The sequence below is a fragment of the Mauremys reevesii genome, linkage group 26 (assembly GCF_016161935.1).
Source record: "Mauremys reevesii isolate NIE-2019 linkage group 26, ASM1616193v1, whole genome shotgun sequence".
Lineage (NCBI taxonomy): Eukaryota > Metazoa > Chordata > Testudines > Geoemydidae > Mauremys > Mauremys reevesii.
This window is the reverse complement of record NC_052648.1, coordinates 972,356-993,813: the sequence shown is the minus strand read 5'-3', so window position 1 is coordinate 993,813 and position 21,458 is coordinate 972,356. Positions and strand designations below refer to the sequence as shown.

The 21,458-nt window shown below is 39.4% G+C and overlaps 1 protein-coding gene across 4 annotated transcripts in view; it reads right to left on the bottom strand.

Moving 5' to 3' along the window:
• Positions 1–21,458, bottom strand: part of ARHGEF18 (Rho/Rac guanine nucleotide exchange factor 18) — a 48,873-nt gene that overhangs the window by 25,045 nt on the left and 2,370 nt on the right. The window contains exons 1-11 of one of the 4 annotated variants that reach the window (XM_039515382.1): positions 21,140–21,397; positions 19,271–19,412; positions 14,927–14,994; positions 13,112–13,175; positions 5,935–6,079; positions 4,996–5,108; positions 4,694–4,834; positions 2,961–3,211; positions 2,040–2,165; positions 975–1,092; positions 290–538 (exon numbers count right to left, since the gene is read on the bottom strand). In XM_039515382.1, coding sequence (XP_039371316.1) covers positions 290–538; positions 975–1,092; positions 2,040–2,165; positions 2,961–3,211; positions 4,694–4,834; positions 4,996–5,108; positions 5,935–6,002 — 1,066 coding nt within the window. In that variant the 5' untranslated portion in view covers positions 6,003–6,079; positions 13,112–13,175; positions 14,927–14,994; positions 19,271–19,412; positions 21,140–21,397. Of the gene's footprint in view, positions 1–289; positions 539–974; positions 1,093–2,039; positions 2,166–2,960; positions 3,212–4,693; positions 4,835–4,995; positions 5,109–5,934; positions 6,347–8,631; positions 8,652–13,111; positions 13,176–14,926; positions 14,995–19,270; positions 19,413–21,139; positions 21,398–21,458 lie in introns of those variants that run through there. The other 3 variants (XM_039515381.1, XM_039515383.1, XM_039515380.1) reach the window with 3 other exon arrangements.

Below are 21,458 nucleotides of genomic sequence, written 5' to 3'. Positions count from 1 at the left end.
GGAGTCTAAGAAGGTTTGACTCAACACCTTGTCATCTATCTAAAGACCTCCCATTTGAATTGGGCAGAGGATCAGAGAGATTATAAGCAAACTGCATAAGGAACTTATCGTGTACCATTATAGAATTGTTTATTTGACAAGTCAGGAATAGAACAAGTGCTATTTCCTCCAGTACCCTATGAAACTAACAGGTCATCATCTGACTTTATACTCAATTGATCAGTAATAAACAAAATGGAAATCTTGTTTTCCAGTTGTGATTTTCCCTCTTTTCAGCACTTTTATTTACCTTTCAGCCTCCCTGATGCGGCTTTCCAGAACAGTGTCCCATCCAGCAGGAGCTGCCGCTGCCCCATGTCATTCTTCCGGAAGAGCAGCCCATTCTTGAATTTCCCTGATGATTTCAGCTCCATTTTGTACATAATCTCTCTAAGACGCTGCCTCTTCTCACACTCATTTACCTTGGCATCTACATGAGTGATCATGTCCTTAATTAAACTGAGTGCCTGGGACAGATCTTCATAATCCTTAGTGCCAGCTATAAAGAGGCAGAGTGTTGGTTAGTCTGACTTTGCTGCAGAAATTAAGGAAATAATTCATAAAATGAAAGTTATTTAGATTTCCAGGACACAGAATGCCCCTTCTAAACAAATCCCAAACACCACCAAATGTGACAGGCTCCGTGCTTAGGAGCTCAAAGTGTTTCTTTGTAGCATAAAGTCCGAAAAAAGCCAAAGCATCAAATTCTGATCAAACAGAGGCTAAAACACCAAGATTTCCTGTCTTTAGAGTTAAATCTAATGCTGCCCCTGAGCCTGTAATTTTTGTGGCTCAATAACAACCCTTCAACTGATAAAGGAGTGAAGCGGACGAGCTTAAAGGGAGTCCCACACAACCCTCCATGTTTAGAAGAGGGTGGTGCAAAGGAAGATAGCCAGGGCTGCGGGGGCAGGTATTACAGGGCACTCATATACCTTCTGTATTCTGAATAATACGCTCCACCAGCACCGGGTACTTCGTTATGCGCTGAGTGACTAGGAGGATGCACTCCTGGACACCAAGTCTCCTCACAATAGAAGAGTTACCTATTTTCTAGGGAGCAAAAAACAAAACAAAAAAAACAGAAACCAAGCAAGTGGGTAGACAACTCTACGTGGCATAAACTGCATGTTGTGATACAATCTGCATTTGAGATAGCCCTCTGTCTCCTCCCCACGCCAATTACACATTCCTCACCTCTTGAAATTTCTCTTTTGTGCAACAAGATCTCCACTGACTACACGACCCTGTGGCTACTCTTGCACTACAGCCCCAATCACAAACTAGCAATAGGCACCTCTTGCAGCCAGTAAACCAAAGTTGTTATTTTGACTTGCATCACAGGAAAAATAATGTGTTTTTAAATGTTATTTCCAGCTAGTGCAAAACAGACCTGGATCAAAGCAGAGCAAAATCCAACTTCAAATTGTTGGATTTCCCATTTAACGACAGATTTTCTTTTTTCTTTTATAATATGCCCACTTTTAAAACATATATTTATAATCATCATCTAATCAGGTTCAACAATATAACTGCTTATATAGCAGCTTCTTTTGTTCTACCCACTTAAGGCTGCACATTCCAGCGCACAAGAGACTGACATGCCCTGGAGCCAGTCTCTTGATTCTGGAGATATGTCATAGTGGGCAAAACTATAACAACAGTATCTAGTTCTTATACAGTGCTTTTTATACAGAGCTCAAAGAATGATTATCCGCATTTCAGAGATGAGGAAACTGAGGCACAGAGAGGTGAAGCAACTTGCCTAAGGTCACATAACAAGCCAGTGGCAGAGCCAGGACTAGAACCTAGGTCTTCCGAGACCCAGTCCAGTGCTCTATCCACCAGGGCTCTCTAGAGCGGCAGTTCCAGCCAAGTAACAAGCTCACACTCCTTTCAGCTTTAAGTCTGGTTCAAAACCAAACCCAAGAAATCAGATATTTTGCTCTTTGGAAATGGGACAGACTGGGTCACTGGATGGGTTTTTTTTTTTTTTTTACCTTTATTAAGTTTTGGAACTTCTTGTTGCTCTGCAGCAGGTCCTTATAGTGACTGACAGCTTCATTGTGACCACAACAGAACATACTGTATTTTTCTTTCATTCTCTCTCCACTTTCGCCTGAAAACTAATTAGAAACATGAGGAAGGACATTAAATTAGCCAGTTTAAAATGCTGCCAGTTACTCCTAGAGAGCTTGGCTAGTATAACACTCTTGGGTTTAATTAGGCTTTGTGCTGATTGGCTTTTGGGGTCAAATTTCTTTGCTATTCCAGCTTCTTCTCCTGCACCAGAAATAGGAGAGACTGAGCAAGTGGAGTGGCTCAGACACAGTGATGTACCCAAATATTCATTTACTCCTGTCAGACAGACAACAAATGTGAGTAAGAGCCTCTGGTACTCGAACTCAGAGCTTTTTTGGAGCTGGAAAGGGCGAGGGGGACATCAAATTGGTGGTGATGTAAGAGAGTTTCTGTAGCTTCATTCCAAGTCAAGGAGAGCATATAGAGTAGCTGAAAGAAGGGAAGGCTAGTTACAGCAAGGGTCTTTATAATCCAAGAGGGTTGGCAATTGATGCAGGAAAGCTGTGTTCAGGAGGGATGTGAGGATTCTCCTTGAAGGACTTCAGTGGTGTGCTGCTTTAATTTTGGAGAGGACAAGCAGCAGAACCACACCCTTCCCAGCAGCATGCCATGTTATGCATAAATACACAAAGGAAATGTTCAACATTTCACACAATTAGGGACCAGCTGCATTTCTGGAAGCCAAAGACAAATGTGGTATTGGATGGAGCACTTTAAACCCAGTGTTTTGTCAAGGGCCCACTACATTCAAACTTTACACAACCCAACTTTAATATTACAGTTAAGTTCTTAGAAGTTAAATATAGCATTAACTAATGTTATTAGAGCTTAGTTCACACCTGTTGTACCAAGAGGTCTCCAATGTTCTGGATAATGTAATTCCGGTCACTGCCTTCCTCCAAGGATGCCTTCCGTCGCTCCTTTAATTGAAACAGGAATTGCCCATGCAGCTCCAACAATTCATCCACACAAGGGAAGATTTTGTTGATGACAGTGTTCGTGAACTGCAGCTCCTCTCTCAGTGCTTTGGAGTACACCTTCAGCATGATTTTCAGTGTTCGGACATGATGCATTTCAGTCTGCATGAGTTCTGGAGAGAAAACATGTTAGTCATTTAGAAGTGTTAGGCAGCGGCTGGCCAAGCACCTAGCAGAGCAGGCTGTGAAAGTCAGCAGCCATAGCAAGCCACTTACCACACTTCTGGTGCATGGGGCTAGCAAAGGCAGCATTGAAATAGTAATGGTCATCGACAGCTCAGCTATTTACTTCATTCTAAATTTATAAAACACATCCACCACTTCCTATTGGCAAGATAAACTGAAAGACAATATTATATTGTTGTGTGTTGGATGCTGTGAAGTTTGTGCATTTCCCGAAGGGAGTGCTTTCAGTATCCATAAAAAAATCCTTATTTTTACAGAGGTCGGGTGAAGACTGACAGCTTCTATTATGATTCAAGTCAAAGCTTAGGAGACCTTGAACTACTGTAATCTAAACATCTCATTAGAATAGAAACCTGGGACATGAGATACTCTCACAGCTACGGAAGCGCCTAAGGAAAACTCATTTATGATGCTTTTGGATTTCTCCCAGACAGTAATAAAGCAGTATCACCAATACGTGCCAAGGACTATAGCAGCAATATACCAGCATGGTAGTGCTAAAGACTTTCCACAGATCAGCTCAAAATTGGGTATGTAACACAACTCTAAGGACTGTGCAAATCTGACAGCTAAATTCTCTAGTCTGTCTAAAAACTCTGTAGTCTGCACTATGAAGCAACTGTAAACATTTTCAAATATGCAGCGCAAAAACAGTAATCAATGTCGACAGCAATAATAATCCCTATTCACGCAATTTGTGAAGAACTTCCGGATTAAAAAAAAAAAAAATCATTCATCTCTGGGCTGGAATCGAGCTAGCATTCTGAACCAGGAACACTTCTTGAAAGGGTTTCTAGAAGGAGAAATGAAGACTCCTTATAATCCAATTAAAACCCTAGAGGGAGTTTTAGGATTATAGGTTGCAATTTGGCCTGACAAGCCTACGCTTGCAAAAGGAACCATGGGATCCTTAAGAACATGGAGTTCTAAGTTTATGTCTCATTAGAAGGATAGTCCTTCAGCCACGCTGATGTACATAAAAACACCATTCTGGGGCCTTGGATCAGTACTGAAGAACGATCACTGCTCTACTAGGGTACCGACGCTTTCCTTGGAAATCTTCCAACCAAGTAGTGACCAAGTTTCACCCTAATTAGGATTATATCATCTTCAGATCGTGGCTCGAGATGGTGGCTATGGATATTGCCTTGTTTTATAGGTGGAATTTACAGCTTACACTAGCAACCTGAAAACCACAAGTTGTTTAACAATATAACAAATCAGAACCCAAGTACACAGCATGTCCAGGGGTTGAAAAGGGAAGATCTTCACACAATCCTGGCTTCTAAGCACAAGGAAAAACAGGGAGGCACTGAAATCACTGAATCCTGTTATACTAATCAAAATAGCAATAGGAGACATTTTAAAATAGAAGCACTATGTAAATGACAGAAATAAATTGTTCTTACCATAAATGACATCTTGCCTTTTTATAACTGCTCTCTTTTGCTCCTTTGCATAAGACTGTTCCACTGTGAGACTCCAAGATTCTGCCTCAAACTCATGAGCATCTGTTTCTATCTCACTTCTCAGAGAGGAAGAGTATGCATCTAGATCAAAAGCACATTCCATTTAACTAACATTATGCCCTGGACATATCCTCCAATAACTTTTATGAACATAAAGAGAGTTAAAACATTTCAATAGTCTCTCTGAGACTCAATTTGTAAAAACAACAGCAGGAAATCCTCAAAAGACAGAAGTTCCATACCTTCCAGAAAAATGGATTCTGCTGTTGAAGGTGCAAGTGAGACAACATCATCTGATGTCTGCTTAAATTTTATAAATCCCGAATCCCCTTCATCCATTTCTCCTGTGATTGGTCTAAATAGCCAAAAAAATTATACAACTGTGTTACTTTAACACAGAATATTAATTTTTTGAGAGACAAGCACAACTAAGTTATCTATAACAAACCATTTTAATTTGCACTCTTCCTTTACTATGCAGCTAATTAGTTTGAACAAAGACTATCTTTGCTTTTTGACATGAAATAGTCAAATTCAATTTGGTAATAAACACTGAAACTCAATGGATAAATTTTCAGTTTAAATTTAAAGTCCCTTATTCTCTTCTCTTGATCAATCAACTCTTATACAACTTTTGGTACTACACATTAAAAGGCACCTAATTTTATGTTGAGCCTATGTAGGGTCAAAACTAAAAGCTCCATCAATAAGATGACACACAATTGTGGCAAACAGAAATGTGATACATAGCTCTGAAATATTCCTTGATTAAAACAGAGGACTGTTTCAATTTAAACAGCATTGTCAACTACACTGGCCCAGAAAATTCAGCCTAAGAAACTATTCCTAGGTTTCCAGAGACCTAGAGGCAAAGGACTTTGATGGACAATAAAGCTTAGACAAGGGTACTCAAATACCACAATCCAAATTTCACCATAATCCATGGTATTTCATCTATAGCAGAAAGGAACTACAGAGACTTTGCAGCTTCACAAAGAAACAAACAGCTGTCCATTTGGAGAGCATTTCTCAATGCAAATCAGCAGTAAGGGTTCATCTAATACTCTCTACCGCTTGCAATAAATGCATGTCCTTAATTTGGAAGGGATTTAGTTCTATAACTGTTTTTCCTGCTGTACCTGTAAAAACAAAGTGGCTTAAAAGAGAAGCTGACTACTTACCGAAATCTATGAACAGAATCAGCAGTATTCAATGCAGACTGCGAATTTCCTCTTTGGGTGATAGTCATGCCGAGATGCCGAGACAGAACTGGGGTGCCATCCGATCCCAGAAGGGCACTTCGGGGCTGCTCCTTCAGAGAGGCTGCTACAGAAGCAAAAACTGAATTGGTGCTCAAAAAGTGAGGAGCACACTGCAAACTGCCTGCTCTCAAACCCCTCCTCTCTGAACGTGGCTGGAGAGCAGACAAGATCTTGGATGTCAAGAGCTCATTGTCCAAAAAGACATTCTCATTCCATTTTCTTGAAAATGAGCTACAAAAAGACAGCTCAGGAGGAGCTGGTATTGTGTTGTTTCTGCCACTGCTTTTTGAATTTGTATTCCCCATGCTTGCAACTGGCTGCCCTAAGATTTAGCGCAGTAAAGTGGCCCCACAGATGCACTGTTTTTATACTACCGTGTGATCCTTCTAGAAATGTAAAGCTGCCACTTAACGTACTGTATTGGCTAAATCAGCAGGTCTGAAGTGCAGGAAATTGGTCCCTGCTGTGCCCATTTAGTGTGGAAATTGCAAAGTATCTTCTCCTTTAGTAAAACACCATAATCTACACACACTTATTCACACCCTATTGTACAAGGGCATAGAACATTTCATGTCAAACAAGAAAAATCTGAGATCACAAAAAACCCAACAGTTCTCTGACATGCTTATTGCTACATCGTGATTTATACACACACTAACAGATACCACAGCTAAACTCAATTTTAATACTTCAACTTTTCAATTCTTTTAAAATCTATACAGACTGCAAACTGGAAAGATATTTAATACAATGCATGGAAGCCTGGCATAGATATAATTTCTTAGTATTCATGCCTGTAATGTAGAATAAGGAACTGGAGACAAAGTGCATTATCTTATTTTTCATAATGATTTTAGAAAAGACACAGGTGGAGAAACCAGCCAGACGCAATCTTTAAAACTTCACATCGCTGATTAAATCTGCAGCTGCCCTTTCTTCCAAGTGCTCATAATACCCACAGGACTGCGCTGCTGCAATGAGAGGGGCAGGAAGAGCGTGGACTCCCAGAAAGAAAAGCCAGAGGAGGAGAGGTGGAAAGCTCATGAAGGGAACTCAAGGGAGGAAGGGAGCAGCACAGATTCCACCAAATGGGGAGCAAGATGATGCCAAGGACAGATATATGGGTAACGTTTTTAAAAACCAGGGATTATTAAATATAATCACTAATATGTGCATAGAATGGGGCTTTAATTCCATCTTGCAGTTCTGGTGACATGTATAAATCAGTCTTTTGATTCATGAAGCTATCAAAACCCGGCAATGAAAGTATAGCCTTTATTACTCCAGGCTACATACATTAGTGTTCAGCTAAGCAGCAGATGGATCATGTTCAACTTGCTATTCCACTAAATATACAAATGCCAGAGATTTCCCCTTGTGTATTGTTTTATTGACTTCCATACGAGGAGGGCCAATGGCTACTGAATGCCTCTTTAGAGGAAGAGACTACAAGTCTTTAAATACAAAATAAATTTCAATATTAGGACCCAATCCCACAAACACTTGATCATAGGAAGAGTTCCACTGGCTTCAGTGGACTAAGTGCATAAGACGTGGCAGGATCCAGCCTTTCATGAGAAAATGTTCCATTTATTGCCAAATGTTGGCTTACAAAGCCAGCTGGTTTGTATCAAAAGCCTGATTAAAGTCCGTGGGAAGATCATTTTATTGTTATCATGAACACAATATTTTAATGCTGTGATCATAACAAAAAAGCGAGAATTAAAGAGTTTTTCTGCCTCTAGAGGTTCAGTGTTTGGAGTTCTTATCTAGAACAAACAGCTTGAATCTGATTTTCAGCAGTCCTGAATGTCACTGATGGAGACCCATACATCTGCTAGTCCACAGCAGCAACATGGCAACTGCAAACTGACCTTCTGTTCACTTAAGTAACAAATTTGCAACTAAGCCTTGATAAGATCATGTCAACAATCACTCAAGAGAGCCCCCAGAATGAGCACCCTTTCTGAGAGTATCATGTGCATTTGAAATTCAGGTTCCAGGTGAATTGCATCTTCTCAAAAGTCTTATTTAAGACAGTGGTGACTTTCCATTAAGTAACAGTGTCTTTGATGTTGTGCCCTTTAGAAGGTAAGGCTTCTATTCTGGGCGGGAGTGGCAAGACACTGGGTTCTACTTATGTCCTGACAATGCCACTTTGAACAAGATTCTGAAATAGGGTTCTTAACAGGCTATAAAAACTTCATGGCCCAGCTGTGCCACAACAACTGGTGTTAGAGGGTAGCAAGCAGGACAACTGCCCAGACACCCACACCACAGTGGGCACTGAGAAGCTAAGTTGCTCAGGCTTCGGCTTTAGCCCTGGGTGTTGGGGCTCGGGGTCCCGGGGCTGCAGTCTTGTGTGGCAGGGCTTTAGCTTTCTGCCCTGGGTCCTAGCAAGTCTAACACCCGCCATGGCTGGTGGACCCCCCTGAAACCTGCTCACAGCCCCCCAGCCTCAGGACCTTTTGTTGAGAACCACTGTTCTGAAGGGTGCATTAAAATATATCATTGCAACCAATCCCCATCTCTCTATGATTTCTACACAAAAAGGTTACAGTAATTAGATGCCTACTCATAGTGATATTGCCCAGATTCAACACACTAGCACAATACCTCATTAGTAAAGAATGTCATCTGTGCACGTATTAATATCATGAGCCTTTGCATCGCTTGTCATTCTACTATATAACTAGAATCTCACTCGAATAACTCTAGGTTTCAAAGATGTGTTGAGTTTGTAGTACTGAGCCACTGGATTTTCATCTGTCAAAACGAGGGGCCCACATATAAAGAAAAAGTAATGAAAAAGTGTGGGGAGAAAGAAGAAGTTCAATTTAATTACAGTCCACCTTACCAATTAAAGTAAATCTTTAATAACATCAATTTAAAGCCTACAAACAATCTCGTTTAAACAATATTTCAGAAAGGGCTATCAACCCATTATAAAGGATTGCAAAAAAAAAAAAAAAAAGCTAGCATTGCAAAGATTTTATATTTTTAACAAATACATAGCCATGGCTCCAGATAGTGTAACAGAATGAAAGAGGTCAACATTTAAAAAAAAAAAAAAAAAACCACCACCACCACCACCACCACACACTTTTGTGTGGAGTTTTTTCATCTGCTATTTTTATATGCAGCCCCTAAAATCACTACCACTGAAAGACAAGAAGTTATTTTTCTCAATTTGTTTACACTGCATATAGGAAGCATTTTGTATATAGTCATTTTGATTGTGTTGTCCCTGCTCCATATATGAAGTGGGTCAGCCCCCCAGTTTGCATGGGTCATTCTCACAACAACCAGGGACAGAAAAGCATTTTAAAGTTTAGCAAAGCATGATGGTAAAACGACAAACACTGGCAGGTGTAGGTTCTGAAATTGCTGTTAACCTTTGCTAACAGACTGTATTTCAACTTGACTGTATCCCTTTAAATAAGAATAAAATTCAAAATTAAGCCACCAAGCCAAAACCATACAGATTTATAGTATTCACCTCCCAAAATACAACAGAACATCCACAGTCATTTGACCGTCAAGTCACAACTATTCCTTATCAAAAGCCTGGGGCTTTGCAGTACCCCTGCAGGTTAACAAATCTAGTCTCCGGCAGACCAACAAGGCAGGGAGTGAGTTCCAAAGTCAGACATCCTTCCCATAACACTGCCTCTACCCCCTTTTTTCTGAAAATGGAGTATTAGTGCTAGCTTGAGCGCTTGATCACAAACACGGTAGTGTTACTTGGGAAGTGATGCCGCCTAATCTAGGTAGCCAAGTCCCAAACTGCTTAAGGCTGTTTACTAACCCTGACCACCACCTGGCAGCTAAAAGACAGCTAGTGCAAATTACAGAGGTTACGAGTCCCCTGACTGAAACCCTGCTTAACAGAAGTCCTTAGTGCTCTGCATTAACTTCAGCTTCCTTGCAGTCCCAAGGTATAGCCTCCCATAGAATGCTGACTATCATCACTGTGACATGAGACTAAGGTGTGGATAACTGAGGCAAGGTCCGTATCTGACAGAGTCAGGTGCACATGACTGAGTGCCCTGGGCCTCAGCTGCTACCTAAGCAACCACGGACTCCCTCTTTTATAAAACCTTGAACTTGCTAACCTCTAATACAGGTCGCTGCCTCCACTGGATGGACAATGTCATCTTCCTTAATGTTCTTGGTCGGTTCCCACATCCTACCAACATTATTTCAGCAAGCCCTCATCCACATCCCACTGTACCAGCCAAGTCTGACATACAAAAGACATAGATCCAAAGATCATCAGTATACTGAAAACAATGTAGCCTCTATTCCTCCCGCCCATGTACAGAAGGAATAATAAAACAGACCCCTATGGTGCCCTGCCTCCAGGCGAAAGAGAAACTGCCCCAAAGCACCCTTTCATGAAGAAAGGAGTAGAGCAAGCAACTCTGTCCCTGCTGCTAGGAAATGCAGATGTATCAGTAAATCCTAGTGGTGAGTTGTAGCAAAGGCAGCTGACAGACCCAAAAGAATCATCCACCAACAAAAGGAAATCCTCTACCAATGGAACCTATGTGTCTCATTCCTAAGTCCAAAACCTGACTGATTTCCACAGCCCAGTCAGAAGCCAGAGCTTCCTGACACAAACTCAGTGACTTTGCCAGAAAAGGAAGATTGGATGGATACTAGTCAATCGTTAGCAAGATCAGCGTCAATGGGTAGCTTCTTGAGCAAAGGACTCATAATAGCTTTCTTGAGGATAGCTAGCATCCAGTCTCCAGCAGGGAAATGATGACAACCTCAACTAACAACAGGCACAGTATTTCCCTGCTTGCTTTCACCAGCCAGGAATGATCCAATTCACAGCAACCTGCTGTCTTCTACAGCAACTCCAGAACTATACTGAGAAAATGACTTCAGACTTCCCTGGCTTAAAAGTGAATTTCTTCTTTTTATTGATGCAATAGCTTTGGTCCTTTTATAAAAGTTGGAGAAGGAAGAGTGCTAACAAACCATCCCCTGGAAGTGCAGTGTACCCATCATCTTCTAAACAAACAATATTTCAGACATTAAGCCAATGTCACACTAGATAGGACTAGAACTTGGTAAACGAAGGTTGCAAAAAATTGTTTTTTGGTAGCCCGCTGAATCATCAGGCTAGAAGCAAATTTGTTCACCAAGTGTGTAATATTTTCATGTATATGCCAATTTCCTTGAGAATTTCAGACTGCAAATTTACTAGAGTGTATGTGGCAGATGTAGTGCCTTTAAGGAAAGCTACAGCACTAAAGAGGCTGATACAGTCTTTCAGAATTGTCATCCACATTCCAAAAGTCCTGCAATATGTATTTATAAGCAAATCCAACAGCTTTTATCTTTTCACTGCCAAAACCAAGCAGAACACACACAAAATATTCCTAAATGCCAATAAGGTCAAACCGATCTTGGAGCCTTCAGTGCTGTTTCCTTGCATCTTATGGCCTACTCCTGAAATTACTTTCACTTAAAAAAATGCCCAGTTAGATGCAACTTACTGTTTTCAATACAGCGTATACTAGGAGTAAAGACATGTACTGCCCATGGCATTAGCTGTTCTTTTCAACTTCTTAGCCCTTCTACTTTTGACTATGTTCCCATTTTTCAGTCTACCTAGCAGAGTCTGCACTAAAGAAAAAGTCATTTTCTGAGTTCAATTAGCACTGTCTGCACACTGCTGAGAGTCATCATTGATTGCTGTTAGCCCATCACACCAGACCAGACTGTATACCACAGAGTTGTTCCAATGACAAGACCTAGGATTAACTTTTTCCATTTTCATTATTCTTTCATTTTTCCTATTTTAGTCTCTAAACCTCCCCATAAGGAGACAAAGCCATTCTTGGCAACAAAAAACAGTCACCTATCTTATTCTAACAATTAGTCCCCCTGTGCTGTTTCCTCAGTAAAAGCGTTAAAAAAAAAAAACAAAAAAAAACCACACAACCTTGAAATGCAAGTCAGCCACCACCTACCATATACACACTGGCACTCCAGATAACAGACATCCTCATCTACAATGTGTCTCAGTAAGTAACACAACTCAACAGAGACCAATGCATCCAGGCAGAGACTAATTTTGTCCTTGTTATCAACCAAGTCATCTTACAACCTGAGAAGTCTTTCTCCCCTTAACACACACCTGTCAACTCCTACCACCTAAAATTGTATTTACGCACACATAGGGCTGGACTGTGATCTCACTTACATGGGCATAAACACAGAACAGTTCTAACACACTTACATCAGTGTAACAGAGAGCTGACTCTGACCCACTAGATGGAGAACACCTTGTTAGCATTTTATGTAATCACTGATTGAAAAGAATAGCTGTACCTCAAAATAAATACCAGTATCCGAATTCTAGAAACAACTCAGAGCAAAGGTGCAGAATCTTACAGACTGTTTGATGAGAGCAAGTTCTGTGATGGTAAAAATGCCCATTTGGTGGGATCCAAAAGGCCTCAGCACAGCTTCAGCACCACAGCCATGGTGGGATAGGGGGAGAAAAATGATTTATCTATTGGATAACAGTGCTTGAAAGCTCCATGGCAATAGCAAAAAGCTATTTCAGAGCTTATACTTCAAAATAACTGCTCTTTTCAAATATTTTTCCCCAATCCCTTTTCCAAATTTATGACAAAGATATATCTTTCAGATGGCTAATGCCTGCTTGTCTCAGAGACTGCTAGCTAACACCAGCTGCAGGCAAATTTTTAATAGACAATTATGAAAATCTGATGTAAAATGAAGGTTCAAGTTCACAGTTCTAGTCTTTTCAGAAGCCAGAGAATAGGCAATCAATGAGAAACTAGCTTATCGATCTTTCTTCACTGCGATATTTTGAGGTTACACAGCAAGAAGGTATAAAATAGAATAAAAATATAAACGGATAAAAACACACAGGAGACTTCTAAGTGCTTCTAGCTCATTCCCAATGGGGAAAAATGAAGTCATCTTATTAAAAGAGACCTTTTCTAACCTTCAATAATACACTATATATTGTTTCTAAAACAAATTAAAGAAAAAAGTATAAAACTCAACAGACAAGCCCTGAGCACAGAAATCATTCTTTAGTACAAACCTGGGTAAAAGCACTGGGGTGAACTTTGTGGGGATCCAGGAGGTCTGTGTTGCAAATCCTTCTGCTATAGGAGAAAAAAATAAAAAAAATTCTTAAAGGGTGCCCTTAACTAAAAAGATGAGAGCATCATTTCACAGTGAACCATATTTTCAGCATCATGAATTACAGATTACAGGTGGATCCTTATACTTAAAACTAGGAAACCAAAAGCTTTTGTAGAAAAAGTTTTTAAATTTTTTCACATTCTAAAACAAAACAATGTATCTAGACTTAAAAATTACAAACAAATGATAAGAATGCTTTGCAGAGGATAAGCAGGACTAAGCCTTGCCTACATCAGAAAGCTGCACAGTTTAAAGGTGTGATTTAAATAGCTTTATTTAAACCATGAAAACCCATGTGGACACTTATTTCGGGTTAAGGGTAGCTTATTTTGGTTTATTTTAAACCAATTCCTAATTGGCTTAAGCTGGTTTAAACCAAAAGTAGAGTGTCTGCACAGGGCTTTGTGCAGGTTTAGTTAAAGCAATTTAAATCATAACTTTAATTACATCAGTACAACTTTCTCACACAGACAAGTCCTCATTCATATGACACAGCAACGTCCAAAGGTCAACCTGTTAAGAGCCAAGATGGCAATATGCAGGAAAAATAAATAATACATTTCTGTAGCAGGTAATTATTATGGGGGGTCTCATTGCATTTCATTATTTATTGTGTCTTCTGTTCTCTGTCAGCCTACTTCTCGCTCCTTCCTCTTGTTCTAAGAGTAATTTGTGGGAGCCTGGTTATGTATTAGAGTTTGTAGAACGTTGTATCTGCAAATGGAACATTTCTATTGCACAGAAGATAGGCACAATAGCGTTTGCATGTTTAAAAACAACACAGGATGATGTGAAAATACAAAGTAGAAAACCAACAATAATTCTGCCCTCAGGACTGGGCTGAAAATTGATTCCTTCTCTCTTGACTGCCAAGACTTGGGCTGTTCTGTGCTCTCTGTTCTTTCCCATATTACTCCCTGCTCTGCCTTAGGTCTCCGAAGTCAACAGTTGCACGTGGGGAAAAAAAACACCAAAATTTGAATGCAAGTCTCAATAGGTAAGTGAAGGAGGAAATTATATTCAAATACCATGTTTTAAAACACAGGAATGTACTACAAATTTTTTTACAAATACATAGTTGATTATGACCACACTGTAACCTTATATGGAGCATATTTTGATAGAGATAAGTAAAAAATGAACTGCTTGGCTAGAAGTCAAGGCACTGAGCCATGGCTTGCAAAGATTCAGAAGAAGATGATTTTACAGTTTAGAACACAAAACCACTATTTCTACAGTGCTCAGATTATAATTAGCATGTAACTGTTCTGATCAACCTCCCTCCTCTCATGTGAGGATCCTCAAACATGGACCAACAATGCTGTGTTACCTATTTATCCATGCAGTGGCGTTAAAAAAACAGGGGTTCCAAAAATTAAGAATATGTATAATTTGCTTTGAGAGAGAGAGAGAGAGAATGAGAATGTTTCAGGAACAAATAATGGGCTCAAGGACCAGGAATTCCTGAGGGTGAATCCAACACTGACTTGTTATGTAGCCTTAGGTAAATCAGCCTTTCTGCCTCAGTTTCCCCACACATACATAAACCATCAAGAGATACTATCTGGACCAGTTAGTAACTATTCAAGGATTTGAAGATATAGTGTCAGATTTTTAGCTGGTGTAAACCAGAGTAACTCCACTGAATACAATACACTATTTAGGTGATATTACTCCAATCTTATAAAGGAAGAAAAGTTGTAAAACCAACCTTGGGTCTGGTACTGCTGCATTCAGCCAGTAAGGTCTTGCAGTTCTTGTGGACATTTACTGCACAGTCTGAAATGTACAAAACATTTAAGTTATTCTTACCCTCCCCATTTCAACAGAGAGAAATAACCAATTTCTCAGATTTGAAAGGATCAGGAAATGACAACAGGTATTCCACTGGGAATACTTACTGTGAAATGTCAACTCTTGGTTTTACACCAAAATGCTCAAACTTGTAAGAATGAAGATAAGAGCCATTATTTAAAAAGCTCATGCCAACAAGATGTAGTGGGTATGAAAGAACACCATTACCAGAGTACCTTTGGGGCATCTCCAGACGGCAACCTAAGGCAGGAACAGTACCACATAAATATACTGCTGTTCCAACCCTAGTACAGTAGAATGGATATAGCAGATTCATATTGTTATTCAGTGGCACAGAACAATATTCTTTATTTGCATGGTCTAATGGCAATATGAAATATTTCAGTCTCCTACAAAAGTGCAGTTAATTACTCCCTTTTTCTACAATATTTTTACCTTGTATATTGCAAGTTTATTCTTTTTGTTGTGTGAATGCATGCATATGCATATGATGTATGAACCATTTCTTGTTTAATCAAGTCTATTCCTTTGCCACCATCTTTTAACTAAACTTTAATGAAGAAACCAGCAACCAGTTTTCTTCCTTGATCTCACCTCAGATTCCCCACCTCACCAAAATGAAAAGTATACACAATCTTCATATTTCAAATCATTCTCACAAACATTAATGAAATGAAAAATGAGCATTACATGCCCATTTACAAAGCAGAGAAACACACTCCCAAACAAAAATATAACTGTCAGAAAATCTTGCAAGTAACAAATGAAATTAATTCTAGTAAACTCTTGTAAGGATGATATTTGTTAAAAGCTCTCACTGCTTTCTGTAAAGAGCTCATTATTCACTAATATTCTTCTGGTTCATTACCACCTCTGTCAGAGCACCATATTCTTCAGATTCTGAACTGTTATTCCAAGGCAAACTGAATCAAGTTACCTAATTCAGGCAATAGACCAAACAAATTCAGAGACTAGGGTAATTCTTCATGTACAATGTATACAGTGTCTTTTTACATGTGGATGGTGAATAGGAACTGATTAAATTAACTGAAATAGGCAACAGAAGACCCTCAAAGTAGTGTCAATGATCCTGATGCCACCACTGTTATATGGCATAAGGCAATTGCTTCCACATCATGGCACTAGAGCATCCTGAGATAAGAGATAACACACAAGACCTTTCCAACCAAGATTAAATCCAATGCCCTTTTCCCATCAAAATAATTATAACCCAAGGGGTGGGCAAGGCAGAGGGGACCAACTGGATGACACCACTCTCACACATCCTCCAGTAGCTCCCCTGGCCCTCTGTAAGTTAAGATTTTTCCTTATCTGGAGACAATAGAAGCAGGACATCAGAAACTCAAATATTAAGGGAAAGCTGATTTTTTTCTTCTTGCAATGGACACAAAACATGCTTATGACGACAGCTAGAACAGGAACACTTGCACTGTAACTGCTTGAGAAAAGGCTGTTTGTGCCTAATGCACTGGGGAAAACTGTTCAAGCAATGTTCATCCATGCAGAAATATAACCCCTGTTATGGTGCCAGTCAGCAGCACCTAGGGTGGCCTGTTTTAAGTATTGCTGGTGTAAGATAGCTACATGCTCATTTACACAGCAGTATTTTCCACAATTACAATAAATGTCTGAGAAGAGAATACAAACAACATGCTTATCCAGGCCAAATATCTAAATAAATTAATGTTAGCAGCCATGTTGGTTCCAGGTTATTAGAGAGACAAGGAGGATAAGGTAATATCCCGAAGAGCTCGGTGCTACTCCAAATTTGTCTATTTCACCACCAGAAGTTGGTCCAATAAAAGATAGTACTTTACCCTCCTCTGTCTAACTAAATTAATAACAGTCACAGACTCAGGCCCATTGGGGATGGGATGACAACTGGAAATGAAAGGTGCACATGTGCATGCTTTTTCTACATGTGAGAAGTGTAAGTGCATGTCACATACAGAATTTTCAATAGAAAATCTCTGCAAAAAGCTTAATTCTGGCAACTAAAACTAGAAATACTGCGAAAAATGAACTAGATACTGAAATTGGATGATGCTAAATGTTTTAAAAGTGCTTTCAATCCTAACTTTAAACCAAAGAAAGAATTCTGTATTAGCCATTCGACATGGGGTATAAGCTGATGAACCCACTAAAACAACACAACCACCCCACAAAATGAAGAGCTCAAAGAAAAAAGGGAAAATCAGCAGATTCAGGAAGATGCCAAAAGAGCTCTCAGTATTTGTTATGGATTTCTCAATGGACATAATGAAGAGCCTAATGGCAAACGCACCCATGAAACAAACCAGCAAACTGTTGAACGAAACCACCATAAAACTCGAATTAGAAACCAAGTATTTAATGACATTATGTGTGATTGAACAGGCCCTGGAGACTGAACTCCCTTCTTACGCTTGGGGCAGGACTGAGGCACACTGGATAACTTTCTCCCCAACACTGCCCCAACCACTGCCTGTGCTATACCAGCTGTGTGAATAATCAGTGTCCAGAGCTGTCAATCTAGCACCTTTCACCAGCTAAACACAATCCAATTTAAAACAAAAACAAAAAAAGAAAGAAAGAAAGAAGTTAACAATAAGGATATTATGCCACTGTTACAGTGCTTGATAGGTTTAAACTGAAATCTAGGTGTTCCACTTACAAAAGGTCACAGGTGTAAGGTCATCAGTACACATGCATTTTATAGTTAGCTAATATCATGTTTTTGTAAAAGTAATCTCTCAGCTTCCTGTACACCTAGGAATGCTGGCTATAAGCACCTACAAGCTTCATTAGAATTCCATATATAACTATTTGGGTGAGCTTGAATAAACTTCCACAAAAGACTAAAAATATATTTAAAACGTTGTAAAAAGGGAAATCTTCACATTGACTCTCTAAATCTTTTATTCACTTACAAAAAGTTATAATACAAAAAGCTACCATGAACATTCAATTGATCAAACTGATTGGACACTTGTATCACTCTATGCTTAGACCTATATCGGTATAATCACATTGCTCAGGAGTTTGAAAAATCCACACCCCTGAGCAACGTAGTTATACCAACCCTACCCCCAGTGTAGAGGAGAGCTTCTCCTGGGGAGGTGGATTAACTATGCTGATGGGAGTTCACATTAAGTGTTGCAGCTGCGCCGATGCAGTGTTTTAAGTGTACACCCGCCCTTAGTGATTAGGTTAAACAGTTCCTTTTTCTTTAACCATTAGTAAGACTATGTCCTATTCTCTAGACTTATGTATTTGTTAAGATAACTTTAAAAGAGACATCAGTTGAAAAATATACTTCTGGTGGAAAACTGTTCACCTATCTTTGTTACAAGCAACACCTAAAATTACCAAATCTGGGAGATTAATTATGTATTTGTCAGTACCGTGTGAACAGTCAGTTTCATTGTTTCCCTGTATTGTCAGTTTGTTTCCCTTGTTATAGAATTCTTTCACACAGCAAGGGAGAGAGAAACACTCTAGAAAATAGGAAAAAATGCAATTGTAAAGCCTCAAAGATTGGCAAGAGAATTCATGGGCAGGTGTTGTATCTAAAACTGGCCACTCAATGTGAAAAAAACCAGAGTGAAAGAAACTGATAAAGCCTTTTATAATCCCACCAAATTTTATAAAATAGCTATAACAAGCATATTTGACACCCTTCTGACTGTAGTGCAGCTGCAGCATCACTATAGTTAAAGGTGAAATAATATACATTTGCTCATTCTCTTGCAGACTGGTGGATTTGATTTCTTCTCTCTAAACACAAGATCTTTTGGCATTCTCTATTCCTTCAGAGCACCTTTCTGAACAGAATATTGGAAAATTAGAGACAGTTCAGAGAAGAGCAACAAGAATGATTGGGGGCATAGAAAAACTCAAATGACGAGTAATTGAAAAGATTGAGATTGTTACCTTAGAAAGGAGATTAATAAGAAGTAAATAAAATAATGGCTTGTCTAGAAAAGATAGATGGGAGCTTCTGCAATTGAAAAATGGCAAATTCAAAATTGACGAAAGAAAATACTTTTTCATGCAACATATAATTAGATTGTGCAACTCTTTGCCACCTGATTTTACTAAAGTCAAGAATTTGGCAAAATTCAAAGAAGCAATGGACATTTATATGCTTAACAAAAATACCCAGAGTTATAACAATTAACACTAACAAAAAGGGTATTGGAAGGGAACTAAAACCTCATGTTGCAGGATTTAAACCGACCTCTAATTATTAGAGATTAAGATGAGGCCTTCAGGGCGGGCAGATTATCCCACATCTGCTTCCTGTGGAGTTTCTTGCTTCCTCTGAAACATCTGTTGCTGGCCACTCATCAACAGCATACTGGACAAGATGGAGAATGGGTCTGATCCAGTATGGCAATTCCAATGTTCCAGAGCAAATAGTCAATAACAAACATCATAAAAGATCATTTTAATGATCAAAGATATTAAAGTTCTTTTCTGGTAGAATATAAAAGTTTCCCCTTGCCTTCCCAAAAGTTAGTTTATACAATACAAAGTGCTAAATAAAACATTTGAGGTGGATGACTGATCCGAAATTCTGCTTTATGTAAAAATAAACAGCTCTCTCCCAGACTTGTTGAGATTCATAACAATATTTACAACAGTACCATAAGCCCAACAGGCTAAAATGTAACAAGATATCTAGCACAATTTGAGAATACGGAAAATCTTTCAGCACCTATTAAAATCCAGCTGCTCTGGAACCACCACTGACAATTTAGGATTCAGCTAATATTTACTCAAGGTGTATGCAGCTACCGGCAGTACCAATTTACAAGTCAACATGTAGGAGTGCTTTTATTAGACAACACATTAGGTAGCCCAAGAGATGTTGCCAGGTTATGCTGACCCACAGTATCTGACAAGTCACTGACCCATTAAGCCAAATTGGACCTGCCAATACATTCCCTCCCACAGCAACTAGTACAAGACTGACAGGCAGATACGAGAATGTCCAATAATTAATATTGGGCTCCTATGTGGAGCTATGACTCACCAGGCATGATGAATGGGCATGACCCTGCCCCCTGGACAATAAATGCATTACCTAGTAAAGTATCAGAGAGGTAGCCGTGTTAGTCTGGATCTGTAAAAGCAGCAAAGAATCCTGTGGCACCTTATAGACTAACAGACGTTTTGGAGCATGAGCTTTTGTGGGTGAATACCCACTTCATCGGATGCATGTAGTGGAAATTTCCAGGTGCAGGTATATATAAGCAAGCAAGAAGCAAGCTAGAGATAACGAGGTTAGATCAATCAGGGAGGATGAGGCCCTGTTCCAGCAGTTGAGGTGTGAAAACCAAGGGAGGAGAAACTGCTTCTGTAGTTGGACATGCATCCGACGAAGTGGGTATTCACCCACGAAAGCTCATGCTCCAAAACATGTTAGTCTATAAGGTGCCACAGGATTCTTTGCTGCTTTTACCTAGTAAAATCACTCTTAACTGGTCATTTGCAAATCAGTTGTGGCTAACATCTAGGTATGCTGTAATCAGGTTGAATCCTTACTGCTAATAGTCACTATGTGGTTCTGGTGCATTTGGTTTTTTTAAATTAGACAGAGAAAGACTGAAAACATCCTTGAAGCACAATTCAGTTATAAGATTTGGAAATCTCTGTCACTGTTTGCAAAGGTACAGAGCTTGCCCAAGGATATGCTCACTACCTAATGGATCTGACCTAACAGAAATGAACTGTGAACCAAATACCTTTCCCTTGACATTAACGATTCCTCTGCTGTCAGACACACTTGGAGTCTTCAGAAACCAAAAAGGAACCTTTTCTCTCCATATGAAATACAAGATTATTTCTCTAGCCTGACTCTACAGGAAATGTCATGTAGTTCATGATGAATGTGCTTCTGGAGGATTAACTATACAGGTATTTGTTTAAAAGTACGCCTTAAAACACTAATTTGCTGTAAACTCCATTTTGATTCACAGCACAAATAGTTAGAATTAAATCACAAACTGTGCTTTCCAACACCAGTGCATCTAGGATTAGTCACTAAAACACACCACCACATGCTTATGGAAATTAAGTTGTTTATAATATTTCATAATCTTACATAAGAATATTTTGATGTATCCATAGTCCAAGGTAGCTGAATAGATCTGAAGATACGCAATCAGCTTCTTTTGTTACTACCGGTAGTACACAGTTCCAGAAAAGGGAACTGTCTGTGACAATCTCATCAGGGAGATGGAGTTTCAGCTGAACTTGCAGCAGTTTCTGAATTCAGTAAATCCAGGCCATGTATCCTAATCAGTTCAGAACAGATTTAACTTTGTCCTAGTGGCTCCAGTGACTGGCACCTGTTTGTTCTGCTAACACCTAAATGAGTAGAACAGAAGCAAAACTGTACAATCTGATGTAGCAGCAGGAAC